The sequence below is a fragment of the Vipera berus genome, assembly GCF_964194415.1.
Source record: "Vipera berus genome assembly, chromosome: 8".
In the NCBI taxonomy this organism is placed as follows: domain Eukaryota; kingdom Metazoa; phylum Chordata; class Lepidosauria; order Squamata; family Viperidae; genus Vipera; species Vipera berus.
Genome location: NC_138211.1, coordinates 3,433,523 through 3,460,879, shown reverse-complemented (window position 1 = coordinate 3,460,879; position 27,357 = coordinate 3,433,523). Strand labels below are relative to the sequence as shown.

The following is a 27,357-nucleotide window of genomic DNA, read 5'->3' as shown; positions in this document are numbered from 1 at the left end:
CTTCCATATAAGGAAAAAGACACCCCAATAATTTTCTCCCTTGGAGTCCCTTTTCAGTAGGAATGCTTGCAGCAGATAAAGCCTTGAGTTGATTAAATAAAGCAGTGTCTAACAAGGGTAATCCAGAGATAATTTCAGTCATTTAAACACTGTTTCATCACCACCAAGTAGATTTTTTTCCCTATTTAACTGTCTTAATTCTTTCACCACTTTCTGCTTCGCAAATTGGCCCTGATAAGGGAACTGACATTCAGCCCTCATTTCTGTATAAAGTTCATTTTAGCTTTGTAAAAAAAAACCACACACACACACACACACACAACCGGCAGCTCTGGGGAGAAGGAAAGCAAACCCACAAGGAATGTATTAATTAGTAGGACCCTTGGAAGCAGCAGGGAAAAACTCTTCTTGTGTTTTGTTCCTGGACTTCTTTCTTCTTTTTCTTTGAAGGCACCTGGAAACAGACCCCCAGCCCTTCACTCCTAACAGAAACACCCCGGTCTGCTCTTCATCTCCCTTCAGATGTCACAGCATAAGAGCACTCTGATGATGTCACCTTGTCAGGTAACGAAATGTCTGCAAGAACACAACCAAGCTCAGAGAGCACCAAGGATCCACAGTCCTCTTCCTCTTCCACACCACAACCTCCCCTAACACTGATGATGTTACCTAGTGGGGTCATGAAACGTCTACAAGAAAACAACCAAGCTCAGAGAACACCAAGGACCCCACAGTCCTCCTCCCCCTCCCCCTCCCCCACCTGGCTGGGGAATTCTGGGAGTTGAAGTCTACAAGTCAAACTTGCCAAGTTTGGAAAGCCCTGAAATAAAGTCTGGTTGAATTCAAGGAACATAGGTCACAGAGAAGTGCTAGATAGGTAGGGTCAATCAGAGTAGAAAACAGGGAACTCAGTGGAAGCAGGGAGAAGCTTGTGCACTTTACTTCAGATTTGCATTCCCCCCCCCCCAAGGAAATCTTGCTAAAACAATGCATGACCTTTCGCATGAAGTTATGTTGGAACAATTTTTTCCTTCATAAATGGATTTACAGGAATTGCATCCATTTCCATCCATTTGCTAATGCATCGATTATGGATGCAACTTTACACAAAGCCTACATTTTCTTGACAATGGAATGTGCTGTAAACTTGGAGGGAGGGGGGGAGGGAGGGAGGGAGGGAGGGAGGGAGGGAGGGAGGGAGGAAGGAAGGAAGGAAGGAAGGAAGGAAGGAAGGAAGGAAGGAAGGAAGGAAGGAAGGAAGGAAGGAAGGAAAACCATGAGGAAGGAAGGAGAACAGAAAGGAAGAGAGGGAAGCAGGTAAGCAGGGAGAGAGGGAAGGAAGGAAGGAAGGAAGGAAGGAAGGAAGGAAGGAAGGAAGGAAGGAAGGAAGGAAGGAAGGAAGGAAGGAAAACCATGAGGAAGGAAGGGGAACAGAAAGGAAGGGAGGGAAGCAGGTAGGCAGGGAGAGAGGGAAGGGAGGAAGGAAGGAAGGAGAAAAGGAAGGAAGGAAGGAATAATTTTGAGAAGCATGGAGTTTGATTCATCTTAAGTTATGAACCCAATATCATTCCCAAACTCTGCTAAATGAATCCAGATGAAGCATCAGACAGCTCGGGTTTTTTCCAGTGAGAAGGGAAGAAACCCTTGCTGATGGACTAATTAAGTCCATTGTTCAGCTTGCTTAAGAGTCATGACTAGAGAACGATGCGATGCAGTTTGACTTTCCCTTTGAAAATACAAAAGGCAGCAATTATTCCTGAGCTGTCTATACATTTATTTTTTTCATCCTAGCTGATCAGCATGGATACTTTTCAAACATTTATTTCATTGTTTAATCCAATTAAGCTTGCCCGTGTTCTTCTAAGTAGGGCTTTACATCTTTAATTGCTTGATGACAGCTGCATACTCTCCAAAGTTATAGCAGATAGGAAGTGATGGGGAAAATTTGGACGGCTAATATACTTCTCTTTGTTCTGGAGCAGCGAAAACGCGGAAGGAAGAAGACCTCAGCGACAGCAGCAACAGCCACAAAACAACTCAGCCTGTCAAATTTAACAGCACTGGATTAAGGCCAACCAATGCCTTAAGCACAGCTCAACAATGGCGCCCCTCGACAGAAGCAAAACTCCCATGCCATGAAACGGGGGGGGGGGGAGGTGATATCTTGCACCTTCAAACCAAACTTTTAAACTTTAGTCTTCACCACCTTAAAGAAGGCTCAATTGTAACTCGAGACTCTCTGTATTTGTCCATCCCAGGTTCTTGTCAAGCAGTCTTTGATGGACAAAAATGCCAAATCTTATTGGCTGATTGTGCAATGAACAATAATAATAGCGCAATCCCCAAACGACTGGAGCACCCCTTGAACGCCATCGGCCACCACCGACAAAATCACCACCGGTCAATTGCAAAAAGCAAGTTTTCCTGGGAACAGCTTCCATCCCCCCTGCCACGAGGCCTTTCGCACCATCAAATATGAACCTCTGCGCATGCCAGGTTCTTGGGAAGGACTGGAGAGGTACATAAAAGTGCCCAGTCTAGTCTGAACTTCTGGCTGACTTTGTGACTAAGCATAGCCTGCCCACGGAAGCATAATCCTGATGTGGATTTAACAAAAAGCAGCCACTCACTTTTGATTTACACTTTAGAAATGAAAGATGTGCCTGCCGCAAGCGAGAATATTTTGCAGGGTTATAATTGCTTCTCTCGGCAGCGGGCCGGGGTGTCTCTCTTTGAAATAGCACCATGGCCTTCATAAAAAGAATCTTAGCAGGGATGCAGAAAATTGTGGAGGGGAGATCCCCACCATCGCTTCATGCAAGAGTACATTCTATGGAGAAACAGAAGCACTGGGTGGATATCTGCCTTTTCCTGATTACAAAGGAATGGAATGGGGCCTTTGTGTGAAGAATATTTGAATATTCAGCTCTCCTAAGTCACTACCATGTAAAAGTGTCTGTTCTTGTTACGTTCTTTGCTTTCAGGATGGGTTGTTTGTTTCTGTAGTTTTAAATGTCTTTCATTTTTGCTGATTGGAACTCAACTGTCAGGCCCCCAAAACCCAAAAAATCATGCTGAGTTTCTCCCAAGCAATTTCCTTTATTGTCTCTCACTTACGGACAGATGCTTGCCAAACTAAAGCAACTACTTGCATAGTTAAAGAGATACTCCGAGAACTTCTAGGGAAGAGCCGTCTTAACTCTCTTCCTCCCAACCAAAGTATCTAAACTTTGCTGTCTCTTGGTCCTCTGGAATGCAACCCCTCCCTCCTGGGAATTCAGGCTACATTCCACCACACCAATGAAGCCTTTAATGTTAGGCACCATCATCTTTTTCAAATTCTCCTTCCAAAGTAGGGGGAAGGGGCAGAGGTACCTGAGGGAATAATTCTTCTGAGTTTCTCAAGGACTGAATTCTCCTTGAGTGGGAATAGTGATAATAGTAATAAAGAACTACTAAAATACAAGACATGATTTCCTTACCTAAATGACAGCAGAAACCACAAAAGCATGGAGAGAAGATTATACAATGAAAACGAGACCTTTACATATACTTCTGGGCTACCTCCTCACAGAATAAAGAATGCTACATTCTCTTCATGAAAATGTACTCATTATATTCTCCCTTTTATTTTAAACAGACACTCGGAAAACCTCTTGCTGCTTGCAAACTTGGAAGAAAATTGGCTAACATTCAGATGCATCCTGCTACTTTGACCTGCTGAATTCCAGAAAGGATAAAGAGCTTGCATTTACCAGGCAAGGTTACAAGAAAAATAAAATACAATAAAATTGGGCCCGGCTAGCTAAATGAAACTGCCTCTACTGTCTTTTTTCCTTTTCCCCCCAACAACTTTTCCGTGAATATCAGCGTGGTTTGGTGTAAAATCTTTAAGACCAAGCAACACTTTGCTACAAAGCAGTTAAAAAACAACGTGAACCGGTGCATGAACATTCAAATTCCTATTAATTAATGCCTGTAACCCAGAATAAGCAAATAGGGGTTGTTTGTTTACTTCCCCATTTGCTTGTTAAAATAAATGCACATTTGAAGCCGGCCTCTAATTAATTGTGACACCACTCATCCATTATTGCTTATAATCAACACACATCTAACCGAACAAATTCCATATTCTTGGGACAATCCTGTCAATGAAAAATATACTTTGTCTTCCATTAAATTCTCATTAATTTCATTCAAGAGCAATAAGATTTTATATACTGCATCCAAACCACCTGGGTCACGCAATGCCAGCCCAGAAGGATGGTTTTTCATAAAGAGAAGTTACCACATTGCGTTCTTCGAATCTGGGAGACCAGCTGGATGGGCAGCTCAACTTAAGTGTGGTTCCAATTATAGACATTTTTTTTATCCCATTTATATCTCGCCCTTCTCCAAAGACTCAGGGCGGCTTACAATCTAAGCACAATCAATGTGCTTAGCAATAGCCTTCATTCTATGTATATGCCTGCTTATTAGGGCTTTTGGGCCCCCCCAAGCGGCATTATTACAAAGTCAGCTTATTGCCCCCAACAATCTGGGTCCTCATTTTACCTACCTCGGAAGGATGGAAGGCTGAGTCAACCTTGAGCCTGGTGGGATGCGAACCTGCACTAATTACAGGCAGCTGGTGTTACTTAAGGAGGCATTAGCCCACTGCTCCACCAAGGCTCTTTTGATCCAAACCTGTTCCAATTATTGCAATTTTGATCCGCACCATTGCTTTCCCAGGCATTGAAATAGCTAAGATGAAACACGGGATTCACAGCAAGGTTACTTATCCTCCTTACTTACCAATCCTCAGCGAATGGGGGCTGGCAGCTATCTTCATTAACCATACCACCAAAGGCACCAAGATCCAGGACATCTTCTATAAATCCTCATGGAGCCCTGCAGTGGTCTGGGCATGACATAACTCTGGAAAGAGAGAGAAAAACCCCCAAATGATGAACATGGCTTCAAGCTAGGACAAAATTGAAGAGGCCCAGCTTATGACACAAAGTGGGCGAATCCATCTTTGGATTCTTCCAGGTCTAGGGAGTTCAGTGGATAAGCTCAGGTGACCAAGAACGCCCTCTAGGTTGCAGTTCTCACCTGGATACAGTCAGCTAATCCCCCACAGGGCAATAGGCTTCCATCAAACATTGAAAACTCTTGTGGCCAAGCAAAGATGGAGCGGCTTAGAGGAATAAATAGAATGTAACAGAATAACAGAGTTGGAAGGGCCCTGTGGGAATCTTCTAATTCAACCCCCTGCTCAAGCAGGAAACCATATACCATTTCAGACAAATGATTGTCCAATCTCTTTTTAAAAACCTCCAGTGATGGAGCACCCACAACTTCTGAAGGCATGTCACTCCACTAGTTGATTGTTCTCAGTGTTAGATTTCTCCTTAGTCCCAGGTTGCTTCTCTCCTTGATTAGTTTCCATCCGTTGCTTCTTGTCCTGCCTTTAGGTGCTTTGGAGAAGAGGTTAACCCCCTCTTCTTTGTGGCAGCCCCTCAAATATTGGGACACTGCTATCATGTCACCCCAGTCCCTCTTTTCATTAAACTAAACATACCCAATTCCTACAAACATTCTTCAAATGTTTTAGACTCCAATCCCCTACGTGTGTCTGTGTGTTTCAATATAATGATATCTCCACGGTCTTTTCCACTTGTCTATTCCAAACTGTGCCACAGTTTGATCAGCTCCTCTCTCTAATCGATCCACAGCTTTATTTATTTATTATTTATTTTAATCCCATTTATATCCCACCCTTCTCCGAAGACTCAGGGCGGCTTACAATCTAAGCACAAATCAATGTGCTTAGCAATTGGTTTTGTGGTTTTGTGTAGCCTGACCCTTTTGAAGTCTGCCCCCATTCACCTCTCCCTACAGGACCACCTTTGAATCTTGGCCTGCTGGGAGAAGATCAATCCTTTACAATGTCTGCACAATCATTAGCATCTCTGCCCCCCCCCGTCCCGCCCCCGTAAAGATCCATCACAAAGGAATAGTTCAAAGATCACCTGTTTGTACGGGGCATATTCGTGCATGCATTTGATCGTTGATGATCATCAACCTGCTCTCTTGAAAACGTCCTTTGAAAACCTGAACTGCCAACTTTTGCCAAAGAGCAAAAATTCAGTCAAGTCAACCCACCCTGTTTATGAAGAGGAAAAGCGGGCGATGCCCTCATTATCTTTCCCAGGGTATCAGCTATGTCAGGCTAATAAGAACAAGGATTGCTGCTTATATAATTACTTCAAAGTGATTTCCTTCCATTTCTTTACAGCTGATTGGCAAATAGAGTGAAAGAGAATGGGTGAAAATCCAGGGAGGAGGGAGAAAAAATATTCAAAACATGGCAGCAAATGATAAAAGTGAGATATCTCCCAACAGAAGAGATGAGAAGAGACGATCAGATCAGAACGTCTGCTCCAGAAGCCAACATCCAGATAAGCAGGGATTAACACCAGACAAACAATCAAGCAGAAAACAATGTTGTTGTTAGCTGCAAAGTCGTGTCCGACCCATCGTGACCCCATGGACAATGTTCCTACAGGCCTTCCTGTCCTCTACCATCTTCTGGAGTCCCTTTAAGCTCATGCCTACTGCTTCAGTGACTCCATCCAGCCACCTCATTCTCTGTCGTCCCCTTCTTCTATTGCCCTCAATCTTTCCCAGCATTAGGCTCTTCTCCAGTGAGTCCTTCCTTCTCATTAGGTGGCCAAAGTATTTGAGTTTTAGCTTCAGGATCTGGCCTTCTAAAGAGCAGTCAGGATTGATCTCCTCTAGGACTGACCGGTTTGATCACCTTGCAGTCCAAGGGACTCGCAGGAGTCTTCTCCAGCACCAGAGTTCAAAGGCCTAAATTCTTTGGTGCTCAGCCTTTCTTATGGTCCAACTTTCATTGCCATACATTGCAATTGGGAAGACCATAGCCTTGATTATACGCACTTTTGTTGACAGGGTGATGTCTCTGCTTTTTAGTGTGCTGTCTAGATTTGCCATGGCTTTCCTCCCCAGGAGCAAGCGTCTTTTAATTTCTTGGCTGCAGTCCCCGTCTGCAGTGGTCTTGGAGCCCAGGAAAATAAAATCTGTCACTACCTCCATTTCTTCCCCATCTATTTCCCTTATCTAATTGAGAGGGCCGGATGCCATGATCTTGGTTTTCTTAATGTTAAGTTTCAACCCAACTTTTGCACTCTCCTTCTTCACCCGCAACAAGAGCCTCTTTAGTTCTTCTTCACTTTCTGCCATTAGAGTGGTGTCATCTGCAATACCTCCAGTTAAATAACTACCAAAGGAAACGTTGACCAAAACTGCTAGGACGAGTCATATCTGGTCACCACAATGTAAAAAAGATGTTGAGACTCTAGAAAGAGTACAGAGAAGAGCAACAAAGATGATTAGAGGACTGGAGGCGAAAACATATAAGGAATGGTTGCTGGAATTGAGTATGTCTAGTTCAATGAAGAGACAGACTAGGGGGACATGATAGCAGTCTTCCAATATCTCAGGGGCTGCCACAAAGAAGAGGGAGCCAAGCTATTCTCCAAAGCACCTGAAAGCAGGACAAGAAGCAACGGATGGAAACTAGTCAGAGAAGCAACCTAGAACTAAGGAGAAACTTCCTGACAGTTAGAACAATTAACCAGTGGAACAACCTGTCTCCAGAAGTGGTGAATGCTCCAACACTGGAAGTTTTTAAGGAGAGACTGGACAGCCGTTTGTCTGAAATGGTAATAGGTTCTCCTGCTTGAGCAGGGGGTTGGACTAGAAGATCTCCAAGGTCACTTCCAACTCTATTATTATTACTATTACTATTATTATTATTATTATTATTATTATTATTATTATTATTATCATCATCATCATCATCATCATCATCACCACCACCATCATCATCATCATCATCATCATCATCATCATCATCTATACAAACAGGGAGCAAATTCCATAGCTCACACACCCTGGTTATGTTACCTAATTGGATAGTGAAACATCTGCAAGTCACAAGGGCCACCAAGGATTCCACGCATCCTCTCCAACAGGCAAAACCCAGAGAAGCAGGGATTAAAACCAGACTAACAATTAAGCAGAAAACAATATCCTCATCAAGGAACTTCCAAGGAGAAAACAACACCTCCAGCAACACGGGCAGGGCAAGTTACTCTACAAACACAGAGCAAACCACACACTTGCGTGTACGGATGATGTTTCCTACTTGGGTAACAAAACACCTGCATGCAAACAACCAAGCTCAAAGAACACCATGATTAGTTATGTTCCTATATTATCCTCCCTTCCAAACCTGCCCTGCATGGTTCACAAATTTACCATCTCTTCTCTACTCCCTTAACTCACAGAAAACATCTAACGGCTAATTCAAATATTCTACATTGCGTTGAATATTCTTTTTCTTTTAAAGGCCTCCTTGCATGGCTTGGAGTTTTCAAAGGCTGGAAGTACCTGCATTTTCTAACTTTAGCCCCCTGCACTTCATGTAATAATTTGCGCTAACCAAACAGGCATTTCATCGCTGACGTCTGGAAGACAAATGGGATTCTCTAAAAAGTGCCTCCAGTTGCAATTCTTTCCGAGTTTTACAAATGGAGGCGAAACGCACAACGGTCAGAGAGAGCCGGATGGGAGACTGAATTAAGGCTGGAGAAGACCATGATGGATGGCTCGGAGGAGAAGGAAGGAGTGTCTCTGCCTAGGAAAAACAGGGAGCGAGCTGACAGTCGAAAAAACCTGAGCTGTTCCCTTTAGCTACAAAACTTTCCAATCGGCCTCACGCAGTCCTGAGGCAACGGTTGATAAATGAGGCAGAGGGAAAGGAGGGGAAAAACACCACACACCATCCTGGAAAGTGTCAGTAATTACAGCCAAGCCACCAGAGTACCACTGGGCAACTGCAGGGTGCGGGGATGCAGTGATGGGAGCAGGAGAAGGGAATGCCTCTGGGTGATATTCTCAGGAACCAGGAGCTTCTTTAATGAGCACAGCTGGTTCTTTGAAGTAACACGGTACCTTTTTCCACGGGAAAGCGGATAAGGGCCCGTTTAGGCCAACCTGAAGGCAAAGGCTGTCCCAAAAGTTGAACTTTAATCATTTGGAAATTCGTAGTCCTCAACTTACGACCATAAGTGAGCCCAAAATTTCTGTCGCTAAAGGAGACGGTGGCCATGTGAATTTTGCTCCATTGCTTGATTGTTTTTCCTGCCAGCGTTGCGAAGCGCAGTTGTTAAAAGTTAGCGACATGGCTGTTAAGCAAATCCGGCTTCCCCTTTGGATTTATACTGGTCAGAAGGTCGCAAAAGGGGATCACGTGACCCTCCGGGACACTTCGACCGTCCTAAGTCTGAGTCAGTTGCCCAGCGGCGGAATTTTGATCATGTGACTGGGGGGATGCTGCGACGGTGGTAAGGGTGAAAAACGACCGTTACTTTTTTTGATGCCGTTGTAACTTTGAACCATCGCTAAACAGGCTGATGTGTAGTCGAGGACTCTCTGTATAATGTAAAAATTACACCCCTGAATATTCAAGTGGTCATTAACAAGATCATACTAAGAATATTACGGGATGATATGCCTGGTACATAGTTTTCTTGCAACGTTCACTAGAGGCTTGAGGATTAGAATAGAGCTGGAAGGGACCTCGGAGGTCTTCTAGTCCAGCCCCCGGCTCAAGCAGGAGATCCTAGACCATCTCAGACAAGGGACTGTCCAGCCTCTTCTTAAAAACTTCCAGTAATGGAGAAGCCAGAGAGGGAGGGAGGGAGGAAGGAAGGAAAGAAGGGAAAAAATAGCAGAATAGCAGAATAGACTAGTTTAACAACCGCAGTGACTCACTTAACAACACTGGCAGGAGAGGTCATGAAATGGAGCGAAATTCACTTAACCACCGTCTCCTTTAGCAACAGGAATTTTGGGCTCAGCTGCGGTGGTAAGTAGAGGACTACTTATGCAGAATAATAATAATAATAATAATAATAATAATAATAATAATAATAATAATAATAATAATAATAATAATAATAATAATAATAATAATAATAATAATAATAATAATAATAGAAATGAAGGAGAGAAAAGGAAGAAGAAAAAAATGAAGACGTTCCCCTCTCTGTCTCCATAACATGTAACTTTGAAAGGTCGCTGAGTCGGGGACCAGTTGTAAACGAGAGGACTAAAGGGTGTGTGTTATCGGTTTGGGAAGAATGAATCCATTGACCAGGAGGGTAAAATTGCGGATCGATGAAGTCAAAGTGTATCAGCTGATAAAACATAAATGCAAAGGGCGCAGGTTATCTGCGCATGGAAACAAAACATCGGAATGCTTTGGAAATATAGGAGTGTTTTTATGATATGGTGGCATACGAGGAACATGCCCCTCTCTCACAAGCACAAAATCTCATTTAGTCCACGGTCTTTTTACCTGTCTATAATTTGGCAAGAGTTCAAATACGTCGGGGTCAATCCCCTGGTGAAATTACAAAGAAGCTGCGCTTTAAGATTCATCGCTTTAAGAATAAATTTTGAAAGATAACCAGCTGTGTGGCTTGGCATTCACCAGGATCCTGAAAACGAGATGCATATTACATTAATTACATGTAATTAAGGCATGCAAATTAACAGAACGGTCTCTCCTAAAACACAGCATATTCCACTCTGTATTTAAGAATTTGTCCACCCCTTAATTAAGCCTTCTTGGTGACGGAAAAAGGGGTGAGTGGGATATGGAGTTAACTTTGGGGCCCGTGCTGCAAAGAAGAGATGTAAATGTATGCCTTTTGGGGGGCTGATTCATAAGGGGAACTTTCCAACATTCAATAAATCTTCAGGCCTGGATATTAGGGCCAACGAGTTGAAGCGCAAGAGGAGGTGAAAATGAGAATAAATTGTGTTGCTTTGATTTTGTTAGCCGGAGACATTTTGCAGGCTTCTGCAAAAGTGGGGGGGGGGGAAGAAGAAGAAAAAAGGCATTACTTCAGAACAGTTCATAGCTGCAGGAAAAACAAGAACCTAGTACCATTTCAGGGATTTTGCTTCTGACTCGCATCCACGGATCTTATCTAACGGAAAGGTTGCCGCTGTTTTTTCTCTTCTACATGTCCTGTAGCGTATACAAGACACACGACATCTAGCTGTGGAAGAACAGGAAAGGAAATTGAATTTGGTGATCCCCAAGCCTGGTTTAACAAGGGAAGATTTTCATAGGAGGAGGAGGAGTGTTAGGTAGGTTCACCGCCTTGAGTTATTTATAAAACTAATAAAAGTGGGGTAAAAATACAAACATAAATTAAAGATTTCCTACCCTCCGGATCTGTTGGAACCGTGACACGCAAAACAGTAAGTCAACATAGGGGGAACCAAAGTGCAGGAAACTTTGGGTTATTAGAGTGGGCTTTAGCAAATAACAGAATAACAAAATCGGACGGGACCTTGGAGGTCTTCTAGCCCAGCCCACTGCTCAAGCAGGAGAAGCTATGCTATTTCAAATAAGGGGCTGTCCAGTCTCTTCTTAAAAACTTCCAGAGTTGGAGCATCCACAACTTGGCCCCTAATTCCAAAGGTTGCTGCCTGGATGTCAAAGCAAAATAAATAAATAAATGAAATAAAATACCGTGATGGGAAACCTTCTGTTAATTTTTGGAGAAATCTCACCAGCAGAAGCCACTTGGCCTTACAAGAAAGATCGTCTCTTCAGGCAGGAAAAATGCAAAACCGTTTGATCTCATTCTGCAGAGTATAATCTGACAGGGGTGGGTTATTACATACAAGGCTGATTGAATCAGCAAGAAGAAGAGCTATTTCAGTCAGAATTAGAGCCACTGATTTTGCAGAGAGGCCTTGATGCTACTTAGAAGGCATCAGCAGTGGGGATTAAGGGGGAGGATACAGAGATGTTTGGGAATGTAAGAGGAGGGGGGGGGGAGAGAGAGAAATGCTAATCCCGAAGAGCTGCCAAATCAATTTGAGGGTAATGCAAAACATGATGGAGCATCAACCTCATGCGGAGAAACTTCAGGCTAATGATTAAGCGCAATGTGTGGAGCGTGCAACGTGGAGTGTAGGAGAAGCTAAACACATCCTGTTCCAGGCTGGAAAAACAGCTTCCCAACCTTGCCTTGAAGAAAGAGCTAAAAGCAAATGACGTCATCTCAAAGAGAGGACCACAATCAACCAGGCTCTCCTGGAAGACCACTGTTATTTAACAGAATAACAGAGTTGGAAGGGACCTTGGAGGTCTTCTAGCCCAACCCTCTGTTCAGGCAGGAGACCCTAGACCAGGGGTAGGCAACCTTGGCTCTTTGATGACTCGTGGACTTCAACTCCCAGAATTCCTGAGCCAGCATGACTCAGCTTGGAAACCTCTCCCTTTCCCCTCAGCATGGCTGGCTCAGGAATTCTGGGAGTTGAAGTCCACGAGTCACAAAAGAGCCAAGGTTGCCTACCTCTGCCCTATACCATTTCAAACCAATGGTTATCCAATCTCTTCTGGATTTCTGATAAGCTTCCGTCTGTTGTGTCTTGTCCTGCCCTCAGTTGTTTTGGAAAATAGTTCTTAAGTTAGTCCCACGGTTGTTAAGTGAATCTGGCTCCCCCCCATTGACTTTGCTTGTCAGAAGGTCGCAAAAGGGGGATCACGGGACCTCAGGACGCTGTGACCGTCATAAATGGGAACCACTTCCCAAGCGTCTGAATTTTGACCGTGGGGATGCTGCAACTGTTGTAAGCATGAAAAGTGGTCAGAAGTCCCTTTTCCCTGTGCCGTTGTGACTTCAAAGAGTCACTAGATAAAATGTAGACATTCCTAGGTTAAATCTAACTTGGGCATTGCTGCTAACTGGCATAGTGGGGGGAAAATAATAAACTTTGGCTCTTTCTTTCTTTCCAATCATCCTTTGCCCGAAATGAACTCACCTGAGGTGAGAGCAAAGTTTTCACCACCTCATTTCTCCAGGAGTTCCTAGGAATGAAAACACTTCTTTACTGTCGCTATTTCATCAGAGAACGGAAAAGCCACAAGAGCAACACAGGGTGATTTGCTTAGCACTCTCAAAACAGGTGAGAAGAGTGATAAAATTTCTTGGCTTGAACGAGATTATTTCTTCTGATCCCCCTTGCGCTGCTGATTGTCTTCTCACCCCTGACTCTTGGAATCTTACAGGGTTTGAGGAAGAAAGCTGCTGAATGTGAGGGAGGAAGGCAAACATCACCGTGGCCTCCGTTGGTCTTCAGAGCTTCTCACAGCTGCCTCTCTTTGTCTGGGACTTTCAAGGGCCATTTTCTTTTTCCCAAAAACCACTGCTGGAAGTATCACGTTGGACTTGAGGAGGATACACTTAACTCTGTGCATTTGGAAATGGTAAATCAGAGGCCACACTCAAAATGTGGTGGGGAAAGTTACAATAATATGAATGTCATCCATTGATTTCTCTTGTTCCCATTACACACACACACACACACACACACACATATATATATACATATACATATATATATATATATACATATACATACATACATACATATATATACATATATGTATATATATATATGTATGTATGTATGTATATGTATATCTTTGGTCATTCGGGTTTTTCCCCACGTAGAATTGAAGGTATATATATATATACATGCATACACACACACACACACACACACACACACACACGGGATAGGGTCTCCTGCTTGACCAGGGGGTTGGACTAGAAGACCTCCGAGGTCCTCTCCAGCTCTATTCTGATTGATTGATTACTGGTTTCCAAGGATGTAAGGAAGCATCCAAAGACTAAACCAGATCAGGAGGCAATGCTTTCTGTGTGCTCCTCTCTTAACAGAGCTAAGAAAGCTCAACCCTGTGCTGAATATTTAACTGCTATAAATATGCCGGTAATGATAATTGCCAGAATGATGGTAGGGCCCCATAAATAAATCTTGTCTGATGCTATTTTAAAAAGCTGCCCTTCATTATATATTGCATGCCCCCTCTACTAGTCCCCTAAACTTATCTTCCTCTGCTTTCTTTCCATTTTTTTTTTTAAAAATCCCCCCCTCCCCAAGGCCAAACAAAGAGACTTCCACATACATTACTCCAGGTTGCTCCAGCAGATCAAGTCTCCTGTTGGCCTCTTAATAAGACCTTTGGCACTTTCTGCTAATAGAGAGCCTTGTGACACTGTGCTGGCCCTGGCTTCAAGGAAGCCCCCGTGGCGGAAATGATGAGACAGTGCTGCTGACTCACCCCCCCACCCCCAAAACTGCAGAGATGCAATCAAAAAGGCGACTCAGCGATCAATTCCATTCCTGTTTGAAGCCACCAAGACCATCCACAGGGGGCAAAATGTAATTATATATATAGAGAAGTAAAAATACAGGAATAAAACAAGATTCTAGTCGGTTAGCTCATCATGAGATACCACAGACCTACTGTAGAATCAAAACCTTGGTTCTAAAAAACCCCATCTAAATCCAAGGGGTTTGTCTCTGACGTCAAAGCATTTGGCCTTTAGAATCACAGAATAACAGCGATGGGAGGGACCCTGCTCAAACAAGAGAACCCCCCCCAGACAAATACTATTCTCTTGCTTATTGTTCCAGACTTCTCTGAATGGAGAACAGAACTTTTGCACCAAATAAAATGCTTCTCTTTGCAGGATAGTTTTCCAATTATTTTGTACCGCATCTCCTTTTTATGTACAGGGGTGAACCTGGGTATCTTTATCTCTTATGAATGTGGGACAACCTATGATCTATCAAAAGGAATGTTTCAGACCTGTGCAGATATGGCCGGTAACAACATAGTACTTCTCTGGTATTTATAAAGACATCTCAATTGCTTCTGTACAAACTTGAAAAAAAATACAGTTGCTTTTATTCATCATCTCAGATCATTTTCAAGGGAAACAGAATTTGCTTTATATTTCAGTACTCATTGTTAATTGGTTCTGGAAAGGCACAATGAAAACCAAAAACAAATTTCCCTCATAAGGAATAATGTGGTGAGTCACAAAGCAGTCGCCACCGACAAGTTCTAGCTTGTGTGTTGAGTACCAAACAAACGATGAGTACTGGGACAAAATTTTCGTGTCAAAATGCGTTGAGTAATTTGATGCGTTCCAGAGTAGTTGAGTGCCAAGGTACCACTGTATGTGCCACTGCTTTAGGAGTTCTGTTTATATTAATGTGTGGTTTTCTTAAAGCAGCGACATATTTTTCCATACTCATGTTTGGAGGGGGAAAAATGAGATCTATTTTAAATGATTAACAGAAAGGTGTTGTGGCCTCATAAGGTCCAAAACACTTTGTCTCCATCGTTTTTGAAAAACTGCAGCCATGTTGTTAAACTATTGTTTTACTTATATAAAGCAAGTTCTGTTGCCCTTTAAGGTGACCTTATATTATGAAGAAAAACAACAAATCAAATACATCACAAAATCCAAATAGAGTTCCAACACAAAACAGGCAGATACTTCCAGGCTGAACGATCATAGCAACACTGAACAGGTAGAATCAGCTGGCGCTGAAAACTGTGCTCAACATCCAGCTTCTTGACTATCTTTTGAAGGCATCTAAGAGACTTCCAGTTGACTGACGTGTAGCAACTGGTGATCTAATGACATCATGCTGCCATTTGGGCCTTTTCCTCCCTGAGGAACTGTTACTTGTGAGGAGGGTGAGAAGAAAAGATGGTGGAAGAAACATGGAAGACGTCCTCCACTCTTCCCACATAATTCCCTGAACAAGGTTGACATGACCAACAGTGGCTCTTTTGGACTTCAGACAGAAATCTTTCCCAGAATTGAGAGGAGATCCCAGAAATCAAATATGGAAGTCCTGCATATAAATCAAGTCCTCTCTGAGTCTTTAACAAGTAAGAACCAGGACAAGTGATCATTCCCTCAGGAGATGCATTGAGACAATGTAGGAAAGGTCACACCAATGATTTTATCTAGTTGAATAACATCTACAAGCAAACAACCGACCGCAGGGAGCACCAAGAATTCCACAATAGCTTCATGCAATCTGTTTCTATTGGGCTAATGACCGCAAACCAAGCCTTTGAGGCAACATTTCTAGGAACTAAATATAGCTGAGAAAATAAACATCATATCAGGAGAGCAATAATTCAGTCCATCCAGCCCATTTTCCTTTGTATGTCTCCTTAGGCTTGGCATACAGTCCTTGCAAAAAAAATGTTCTTCCCTCAATAAAAGTTTTAGAAATCTTTGGACCTCGGAACATCACTTCATATTAAAAGGTTTCCGTGAGAAAGGACAAAGGGATCTTCATGTGAGCACGGGTACAGATGGGCTTGAATGGCATCATAAATATTCTCTGGCCATCGTACAGTCAAGAGAGAGGAAAAATGAATCTATTCATTTCCCTTGCATCTCTGAAAAAGATGGGAAGAAGAAATGATGGGTAAAAATTTTTTTGGGGGGGAGGCAGATCAAAGAAAGATGATTTATAGCCAAAAGGGTTTTGTTTCAGCCTGCCAAAAAGAAATAAGTAAAACAAACAGATGGATTTATTTATTTATTTTTGGCCTTGAGAACATTTTGGATTGTTTGTTTGTGTGCGGTGGTTACCTCCTTTGAAACTCACCAACAAAAGAAAAGCTGTATTTAACCAATCTTCAGGTATGGTTGATTAATTAATTACATTCAGACAGACATATGGTGCTGCACAGGCTCAAGTGGCTATGTCTAGTCTAGAGAAAAGAAGGACCAGGGATGACTTGATAGCAGCATTCCAATATCTCAGGGGCTGCCCCAAAGAAGAGGGAGTCAAGCTATTCTCCAAAGCGCCTGAGGGCAGGACAAGAAGCAAGGGATGGACACTCATCAAGGAGAGAAGCAACCCAGAACTAAGGAGAAACTTCCTGACAGTGAGGACAATTAATCGGTGGAACGACTTGCCTTCAGAAGTTGTTGATGCTCCATCAACTGGAGGCTTTCAAGAAGAGATTGGACAGCAATTTGTGTGGAATGGTATAGGGTTTCCTGCTTGTGCAGGGGTTTGGACTAGAAGACCCCCAAACACCCTTCTAATTCTGATGTTCTATGTTCTAAATTTTTTCTGGAGAATTTTTTTTAAAAAAATGGCATATTCTGAAAGAAAGATTGTGTAAGATAAATTCATGATAAAGTATTTTTCCCATTCTTGCGGAACTTGAATACACAGGAATAGGCTGGTATATTCAGAATTCAGTACTAAAATTGGAAACCATAAGCAAAATTATATGAATGGGACACATCCAGGAACTTTGAGAGGTGTAGATTAAAATAAGAAGTTGAAAACTTCCCATAGGAAAAAAATGGCAAAATGTATTCATTTATTTAACGAATTTAGAGGATTCTCGATTCCCCGGTGACTCTGATCTTCCATACTGTTGCCTAGAATCAGTGCGAATTGGGGCGATGTGCAAATACGAAGAAATAAAATATGGCACAGATGTGTCCATGAACGCTCTCGAGGGCAAGGTTTATTTTTTTTTAGGACTCAATATGCAAGCTTACGGTTGCATGCATGCATCTGCATCAACTCAAAAAGGAATCTATTAGCAGTGATTTATAACCATCATCATAATTACGGGTAATAGTAATAGATCTCCTGGGATAGGGAGATTTTTTTTTCCTAAATAGAAATACTTCCATCCCTTCTGGCTATGTCAGTTGGAAAGCATGATTTGTGCTGCGGGAGGTTTTGAGCTGAGAGGAAAAGATTTCAAAACTCATACACGTGATTAACATGTTAACTCCAGGTGGCACCTGGTTAATAAACCATAGGCTTGACAAGAAAAGAAAGGAAAAAAACCCCCAGCAGGAAATGGGTAGGGTAGAATAAACCATCCCGTGTACTCTTTTGACTGCTTCCGAAAATATTGAGGCGTTGGCTGAATGGGAAAGAAAGCTGAGCTGATCCACTGAATTCTGAATATACCAGCTTATTATTGTGTATTCAAGTTCCGCAAGAATGGGAAAAATACTTTATCATGAATTTATCTTACACAATCTTTCTTTCAGAATATGCCATTTTAAAAAAAAAATTCTCCAGAAAAAATTTAGAACATAGAACATCAGAATTAGAAGGGTGTTTGGGGGTCATCTAGCCCAACCCCCTGCTCAGGCAGGAAACCCTATACCATTCCAGACAAATTGCTGTCCAATCTCTTCTTGAAAGCCTCCAGTTGATGGAGCACCAACAACTTCTGAAGGCAAGTCGTTCTCAACATTTTCCCTCTCCAAGGGTTGATACATGTTGTGAGCAGAATCTGAGATATGCTGGTAAAATCCAGGTATTCTTAAAAAAAAACAACTAGAAAGAAAAATTGGGACGATCATGAGGTGAACTGCACAACGCAACTTCTCTAGAGGGAAACAGGCCCGCACAAAAAAGTAGCAGCAGCAACAAGGCAGAGAGCTCAAAACCCAACTGCCACCAACAACCTTCTCTGCACAAAGAGTGCCGGAAAGAGCAACTAAGATGATTAAAGGCCTGGAGACTAAAAGATATGAAGAATGGTTGCAGGATTTGGGTAATGGCTAATCTAGAGACAAAAAGGACTGACGGGCGGGAGGGGGGGGGAAATGATAGCTGTCTTCCAGTATTTGAGGGGCTGCCACCAAGAAGAGAAGGTCAAATTATTCCCCAAAGCACTAGAGGGCATGAGAAGAAACAATGGATGGAAATTAATCAAGCAGAGAAGCAACCTGGAATTAAGGAGAAACTTCCTGATAGTGAGGACAATTAACCAGTGGGACGGCTTGCCTCCAGAATTTGTGGGTGCTCCATCACTGGAGGTTTTCAAGAAAAGACTGGATAGCAACTTGTGTGAAATGGTATAGGGTCTCCTGCTGGACTAGAAGACCTTGAAGTCCCTTCCAGCTCTATTCTGACTGATACTCCTTGTTGCAAAAAAAAACAACACAGAAAAAAAGCATGTTTGCCATCCGATCCTAACATCAAACATATTCACCAAATTAGCAACATCTATATTCTTAGCCATTAACAACAGCACTATATTGATGAGGTGTCATAGCCATGATAAAACCACTCATTACACAATCATTAAAGCAAAATAAAGAGACATTTTTAAAAGAAAATTCAGAGGGTCACATCCTTCATGGGAAGAGTCAATTACACAGTCTGGGAAGGGTTAATTTCTAAACTGTGCCTTTCGTAAACCCAGACAAGTTGTTCAGGTTTAGCCTGCTTTCCAAATAAATCAAAGCAAAGACCACGTTTTATAAGCGTTTGGGATTTTGAAGCCTCATCCTGGAACAGAAAAGCATTCATTAAAGATTTTGTGCTTTTCCCTCATGATCGTCCCAATTTTTCTCCCTAGTTGTTTTTTTTTAAGAATACCTGGATTTTACCAGCATATCTCAGATTCTGCTCACAACATGTATCAACCCTTGGAGAGGGAAAATGTTGAGAACAAAAGTGTGTGTGTGTGTGTGAGAGAGAGAGAGAGGAAGGGGGAGGGGAATTGAAAGAAAGAACTTCTGAGGAACTTCTAGCAGATGTTGGCACTGTATGAGTAGAAAGATTTGCAGGATCCAATCTGGGTCGGTCACCGGGACCAGAGATTTAGTCTTCCAAGCTTTTGGATTCATGTTGAAGCCCATTCTCAGGGAACATCTCTCTACCGTAGATTTGATTTATGATCCCCCTAAGCTTGAAGTTGAAGTCAACAATAGTAGAAATATTGAACTGTGGCAGTAGAAGACACAGTTGAAGTTCAGGCTTTGGTGAGTATCAGATAAGATGAGATGAGATGAGATGAGGTGAGGTGAGGTGAGGTGAGGTGAGGTGAGGCGAGGCGAGGAGGTGAAGTAAAATAAGATAACCTTTATTATCTCAAAAGAAAGTATATATCTACCCATACCCATATATACCTACCTCGTACATACATATACATGGAAATATTAATCACTGCCAGTGCTTTTTTTGTAAAAGAAAAAGGTGCCGGAACTCACATGCCTTGCCTACCCTACAAGGTTCCATCCAAAAAAGTTGCCGGAACTCCGCTCTGAGCGTTCTATGAGAAAAAAAGCCCTGATCACTGCCCATTTTGAATACATAGCGGAAAGATCATCCTTCCTGTCACCTATAACACGTCTATCACTACTTTCTGACACTTGCAGATAACATGGATCCCACCACCCCATCTTAGTTTAGAGAGGAAGAGATTTGGGGGTGGGGAGACCCTGTTGTTTGCTTTACTAAGAAACTAAGAGGGAGATGTCTGAGGTGGACTCAGATCTTTCTGCCTCATTCCTGAAGTACCATTCCCACGGAATTTAGGGCAGCAGACTGAGGGTTTGCAATGGCTCGTATATCTGCAGCCTGCTGGTGGAACCTAGACGTCTGACAAGCCATGCATGCATACATGCGTGCGTGCGTGCATAAATAAATAAATAAATAAAATCCAGATGCACCAAATTACAGCTCAATGGTGCAATATTTTTAGAAAACGACAGCCTCCAAAGATCATCCTTGGGGTAAAGTTATGCTAAACGGATGGAAATTAAGGGATTTTTTTTTGGGAACGGAGAGGGGGGAGAGAAGAAGCTTCAGTATAAATTGATGGAAGACTTTAATTAACTCAAAGTGCCTGGGGGGAAAAAAGTAAAAATAAAAAGAGCATTAGAAGTACTGAAGATTTTTCTTTTCTTTTTTTCTTCTTCTTTTTTCCCCCAAAAAAGCCTCAAAGTGAAATTCTGCTTGCATGCTCCTTTGGATCGGCAGTGGACTCAGGACACCCATTTTGAAAGCAAAGAGAATGCAACAAGATCATCATAACTATTAAAGGAGGGGTGGAGATTACAGAGCTTAAGGACCATCTCAGTTGACAAGAGAGCTTAAATGTATGCAGAATAGTCATGTACAATTATATGATACAATAACTCCGGGGTGGGCAATTCAGAGCTGGTGGCAATATTACCCCCCCCCCCCTCTTTTTTTTTCTTCCACTCAAGCCCTCAGGCATTCCACTGCCACACTTTGGAACAAAATGGTAAATTGGATTGCTGTGATTAAAATTACAAAAACTTATAATTAAGCTCTGAAGGAGGTAAGGGCCTTTGGGAAGTGTCATATACCGATGCTGAGCTTCAAAGAAACTGCAAAATTCACAAACATGGAGAAAATGGGGCACGGCTGTAGCTAAGTGTGGGCACTTGTGGGATGGCATGGGGTGGCAAAGGATGCCTTGGGCTTCATGATGTCATTGCACAAATGACCCGAATTATATATCAGGGCAAATTGCATTGTGTTGTGTACCGTTTATGCCAGGGATCTCCAAACTTGGCAACTTTAAGACTTGGGGAACTTCTACACAATATTAAAAGGAAAAAAAAACCACCACATCACCGATGAATTTGCAGAGCTGATTCTCTACACACTGGGGACTGTTTAAGAAGGATGGAGATGAATATTTAAGAAGGCCAAGCTGCTTGGCCTACAAAGGGGGAGATCCTGGACTGAACATACCAGAAAGTTTTCACTTCACAACCTGTTTGTATGCAAACCACAACATTCAATCAGAATATGAGACAAAGGGGAGCCGGCCATCATTTGCCAATTTGTCCATCTTGGTTGACAGGTTCCTGACAGCTTGATAGCCTCAACAAAATGTTCAGAAAGCCCAAGAGGCAGCTGGATGAAACCCCCATTTTCACCCGCTGGAAAATGTAACTCCTTTTAGCCGGGCGTTTAAGTGATTGCAATATATTGCTGCCTACTTGAGTGAACCTCAGAACTTGTAACTTTGGCAGAAAGATTGCTCTTGAAGGAAGTGAGATGGAAAGACTTATTAATTCTGACCTGCAAAAGGACTGGGAGATGCCTGATAGTTGGGCCAGACAATTGTCCATGGAGCCTAGCATTATCTCATTCACCTGGCTGATAACTGGCTACCTTGGTCTTCAAACTCAACTAGAATTTGCAACCTTTTATGTGGTAAAGGTAAAGGTTCCCCCACACATGCGTGCTAGTCGTTTCCAACTCTAGGGGCCAGAGCTCATCTCTATTTCAAAGCCGAAGAGCCAGCGCTTGTCCAAGGATGTCTCCGTGGTCATGTGGCCAGCATGACTGGATGCCAAAGGCGCATGGAACACTGTTACCTTCCCACCGTAGTGGTCCCTATTTTTCTACTTGCATTTTTTTATGTGCTTTCAAACTGCTAGGTTGGCAGAAGCTGGGACGAGTAACAGGCGCTCACTCTGCTACACGGCACTCGGGATTCGACCTGCCAAACTGCCGCCCTTCTGATCATCAACAAGCTCAGCGTCCTAACCCACTGAGCAAATCTGAGAAGTTAATAGTGATACTGACAGAAGGAAATGGCAAGCACTTTCACGCTATCGACAAGAGAACTCCATGAGCTGAACGGGAATCAAGGCCAATTGGAAAAAGATGGATGGATGAAGTGCCGTCATGTCATCACGACTGCACAGGTGTCTATGAAGCTTCTCAGTCATCCAAAAGGCAACTGGACTCTCTCGTTTGTTTTTTCCTTGAAATGTTTCACTTCTCGTCCAGAAGTTCAGAACTGAAGAAGCTTCTTGGATGAGAAGTGAAATGTTTTCAACCCAAGAAAGTCCAGTTGCCTTTTGAATAGCACCTTTGAGAGGGCACACAGGTAGATTTCCTCCAGAAGGAACCATCCCTCGCCTGCTCCTTCAGGCTTTCCAACAGTGCATCACCGTAACTGAGCTTGTCCTTCTTGTCTCAGGTGGTCCTCCTCTCTTCCTTTCCACCTTTCCCACCCCTTAAATCCTTCTCCTCAAAGGTGGCTCTCTGCTTGATGAGTCCAAAAAAGTGAGATACAACTGGGGATTCCCTTTGGTGGCTAGCTTAATGCTACCACGAATAGCGAAATCCATTAGACTGTGGGAAAAGAAAGAAACATCAGGTTCCTCCAAGAGTAACACAAATTTAAACTTGAGAGGAAGGTTGGTGGACAATGGGGAAAGGGGGAAACATTCACTGCATTCCCTCGCACCTACCCAGTGCTACCCCTGCTTAGCAATGCAACAAAAGCTGGTGTTTCCATTTCCTCCTCTGTCCCCCACTACCACCCCCAATTTGATGCTTCAAAAAGACATCTGGATGTCTTTTGTCATTATTGCAACTGCACCGTAGTCACTTAAAAGACAATTTTGCATCACACAAATGGAGAGCAAGTCCGCTCCCCAACCTGCTCAGACCATCTGTGTCTAGTTGTGATGCACATATTAAGCACACTTCCCCAAAGGGCATCTCTAATGATGCTGAAGATAAAGGAGGAGCCCTCTTCTTCAGAGAAGAAACCCAATGACCAGTCTCTCCTGGGCATGGAGAGCCAGTGAACCTTCATCCAAGCTGGAGAAGAATTATGTTCGGCCACAGATACTAGTTCAAAAACAATTAAGCCTCTATCACGAGTGTGCCATATGCACAACAAAGGCTTTATGGAGTACTGAGTTCTGGAAGGATTCATGAATACATTTATAGAATTGTATAAATGTTTCAAGCCAGTTCATATAGGAACACAGAAGACAGCCTTGTAGCATTGGCTTTCCTAAACCATGATGGCTGACCTTGACCTTCTAGTCAAAACGGCATTCTTCCATTCAACCCATAAGCCGTAACCTGAACCTTACTTCACTAAGCGAAACAATAGGACAGTCTGCCATTGGTGAGGAGCAATTGATGAAGGCAAGACACAAGACTCTAGAAAGAGCACAGAGAAGAGCAACAAAGAAGATTAGGGGACTGGAGGCTAAACCATACAATGAACAGCTAAGAGAACTAGGAATGCTTTCTCTAATGAAGATAAGGACTAGAGATAACATAGCATCTTCCAATATTTGAAGGGCTGTCACAGAAAAGAGAGGGTCGATCTGTTCTCCAAAGCACCAAAAGGCAGGACAAGAAGTAACAATGGAAGCCTATCAGAGAGAGATCCAGCCTATTTACTGACAGTGAGAACAATTACTCAACAGAACGAACAACTTCCTCCAGAAGTTGTGGGCACTCCATCACTGGTGGTTTTCAAGAAGAAGTTGGACGACCATTTGTCCAGAATGGTATAGGATCTCCTACTCAAGAAGAGGGTTGGACTAGAAGGTCTCCAAAGTCCCTTCCAACTCTATTACTTTAACGTCTAAGGTTGTGCAACTTACCATATCTCTTCCAAGAGAGCAGAATGAGCAGAGAGCTCAGGAGGAACAACTGGGAGACTGCCTTTACTACTTACCCCAAAGATTCAAAAGTGAATGGCTGAACCCAAGACTGGTACCCCAAAATTTACTGCTGGTTTTTCACTTATGCATGCTTCAACATCCCACAAACTGATACTTTCATTGCTAACGGTGTGTGGCTAGTGTAAGGTGTTATTTACTACTATTGTGGACATGTTCAGGCTTTTTCTTTTTTTTTTGCCCTTGGAGAAACCATCGTATAGCTGTCACAGTGGACAGTCACTCAGGTAAGTTATTAGCCAGTTAATTACCTTCTTCCAAACCAAACTTGAAGGGGATGCTTCAAAACCAGGCTGCCCTGTTCTTCGGATGAGGAAACAAGGTCCTCATTCCACATCTGTCAGAGGAAGAAATATTGGAATCATTTTGTCCCACAAAGTCCAGTTAGGTGCCCTTGCTGGTGAACAAGGGCAAGAGACAAGTGATCTGACAGAAGACGTTCCAGATAAGATGTTTGATTTATGCCTAAGATGAACGTGCGATTGGGAAGGAGATGATCCTCCAGTGATAGCTCAGGGAAGGAAAGTGGAAGACCTCAAAGTGACTCAACCGGAGGTTGAAAACGTAAGAGTTGAAGGAGAAAACCTTTCAGCTTTCATTCTGCAAAGAAAGAGCTCCCTATGGGTAGTCCTTGACTTACGACCATTGTTAAACCCCAAATATCTTTTGGGCTAAGTGAGGCAGTATTTATAGTTCTGGTGGCGTGGTGGTTAGAAGGCACTATTGCAGGCAAACTCTGTGCATAGCCTGGAGTTCAATTCTGACCAGCTCCAGGTTGCCTCAGCCTTCCATCCTTCCGGGGTTGGTAAAATGAGGACTCAGATTGTTGGGAGGCAAATAATGCTGACTTTGTAAACCACCCAGAATGTGCTGTAAAGCACTATGGGACAGTATATAACTCTTAAGTGCTATTGTTATTGCTAACTGACTTTTGCCCCATTTTACGTTTTTTCTTGCCACACTCACTAAGTGAATCACTGCATTTGTTAAGTTAGTAACATGAACATTACTAACTGGCTTCCCCATTGTCTTGGCTGGTCAGAAGGTAAGGTAAGGTAAGGTAAGGTAAGATAGGATAAGATAAGATAAGATAAGATAAGATAGGATAAGATAAGATAAGATAAGATAAGATAAGATAGGATAGGATAGGATAGGATAGGATAGGATAGGATAGGATAGGATAGGATAGGATAGGATAGGATAGGATAGGATAGGATAGGATAGGATAGGACAGGACAGGACAAGATAAGATAACATAAGATAAGATAAGATAAGATAGGATAGGATAGGATAGGATAGGATAGGATAGGATAAGATAAGATAAGATAAGATAAGATAAGATAAGATAAGATAGATAAGATAAGATAAGATAAGATAAGATAAGATAAGATAAGATAAGATAAGATAAGATAAGATAAGATAAGATAAGATAAGATAAGATAAACCTTTATTGTCAGTTTTTTACTGTGGGCACAACGGCACACATCCAAAAAATGAAATTTAGTTGCCCGCTCTCAAAGTGAAACACATACATGACACACACCTAACCATACTATGTACAACATATGTATAGACCCACACCCCTACATATACATAACAAATAAATACTAAACACTGTCCATCTTGAGCACATAACGGAAGGAGGAAGCTTCAGAGTTCACAAGGTTAATGCTGTGTGGAATGGAACTATGGCTGACTCTGGATGTTCTGCTACGGGTACCACAAAGCCTCCTTCCAGAAGGTAACAAGGAAAACAGGTCGTGAAGAGGATGTGTAGCATCCCAGACAATCTTGCGGACCCTGCTCAAGCAACACTTATGTACTACGTCCTGGATGGAAGGGAGGAAACTGCCAATGATCTTTTCGGCCATCCTCACCACTCTCTGCCCCGCCTTCCTGTCTGAAGCAGTGACGCTTCCAAACCAGACTGTGATGCCGTATGACAGGATGCTCTCGATCGTCCCCCTGTAGAAAGTGGTCAGGACAGAGGAAGGAAGATGTGCTTTTCTCATGCAATGCAGAAAATGCAGGCGCTCCTGTGCCCGCTTCACCAGTGTCTCGTCGTTGAGCGACCAAGCCAGCCTACTCGTTAGCTGCACACCCAGGAATTTGATGCTGGCAAGAAGGTTGCAAAAAAAAAAAGTGATCACGTGATCCTGGGACACCGCAACTGACACTACAACAGTCATCAATGTGAACCAGTTGCCAAGCACCTGAATTTTGATCATGGGACCCTGGGGAGGCTGCAACGGTCGTAAGTGTGAAAAACGATCATAAGTCACTTTTTTCAGTGCCGTGGCAACTTTGAACCCCACTAAACAAACGCTTGTCAGTCAAGGATTACTTATGCTTGCCTTCTGCTGAAAATAACTTCTTTCCAAATAATATTTTGCCAAAATGCAACCTTCCCTTCTCTCCCAGGGTTTTGGTTTCCATGCAGAAGCTTCCGTTTCTGTGTCTGAAACCCACAAGATTTCTCCACTTGGCTTAAAATGCTAGCAAGACAACAACTATTGCTTGGCTTACTTTTGCCCGCTGAGAACCGACTCATGGAAGGAGACGGAGTTTTCAGTCTTGATTTTCTCTTCTGGTGAGAGGTCATTAAATGTTTTATGAGCACGTTGAACTGAGAGGAGCCTTAATATACCTATTTTTATGGCATTCCACAGCTAAAAATTGGCAGGCAGAGGCAGGCCTGGCTGTTATTTGATGGTTGCCACCGAGTTTCAGTGGCAAGATTCTGCATGGCTGGGGCTGCCATGAAGAAGAGGTGTGTGTGTGTGTATGTGTTTGTGTGCAAATGTATTCTCCAAATGACCAGAAGACAGGACAAGAAGCAACACGTGGAAACTAATCAAGGAGAGAAGCAACCTAGAAATTTCCTGACAGTGGGAAAAATTAATTGGTGGAATGGCTTGCCTCCAGAAGTTGTGGGTCCTCCAACATTGGAGGCTTTTAAGAAGAGACTGGACAACCGTTTGTCTGAAATGGCATAGGGTTTCCCACCTGATCAGGGGGTTGGAGTAGAAGACCTTCACAAGGTACCTTCAAACTCTGTTATTCTGCCTTCCTTCCTTCCTTCCTTCCTTCCTTCCTTCCTTCC

The 27,357-nt window shown here is 42.8% G+C and overlaps 1 protein-coding gene across 1 annotated transcript in view; it reads right to left on the bottom strand.

The window, feature by feature from the left end:
* Nucleotides 1–4,909, bottom strand: part of GRIK4 (glutamate ionotropic receptor kainate type subunit 4) — a gene marked incomplete at its 3' end in the record, with an annotated part of 164,599 nt that extends 159,690 nt beyond the window's left edge. The window contains exon 1 of the mRNA XM_081333607.1: nucleotides 4,795–4,909. Coding sequence (XP_081189733.1) covers nucleotides 4,795–4,867 — 73 coding nt within the window. The 5' untranslated portion in view covers nucleotides 4,868–4,909. The remainder of the gene's footprint in view (nucleotides 1–4,794) is intronic.
* Between the last annotated feature and the right edge of the window lie 22,448 nt (nucleotides 4,910–27,357).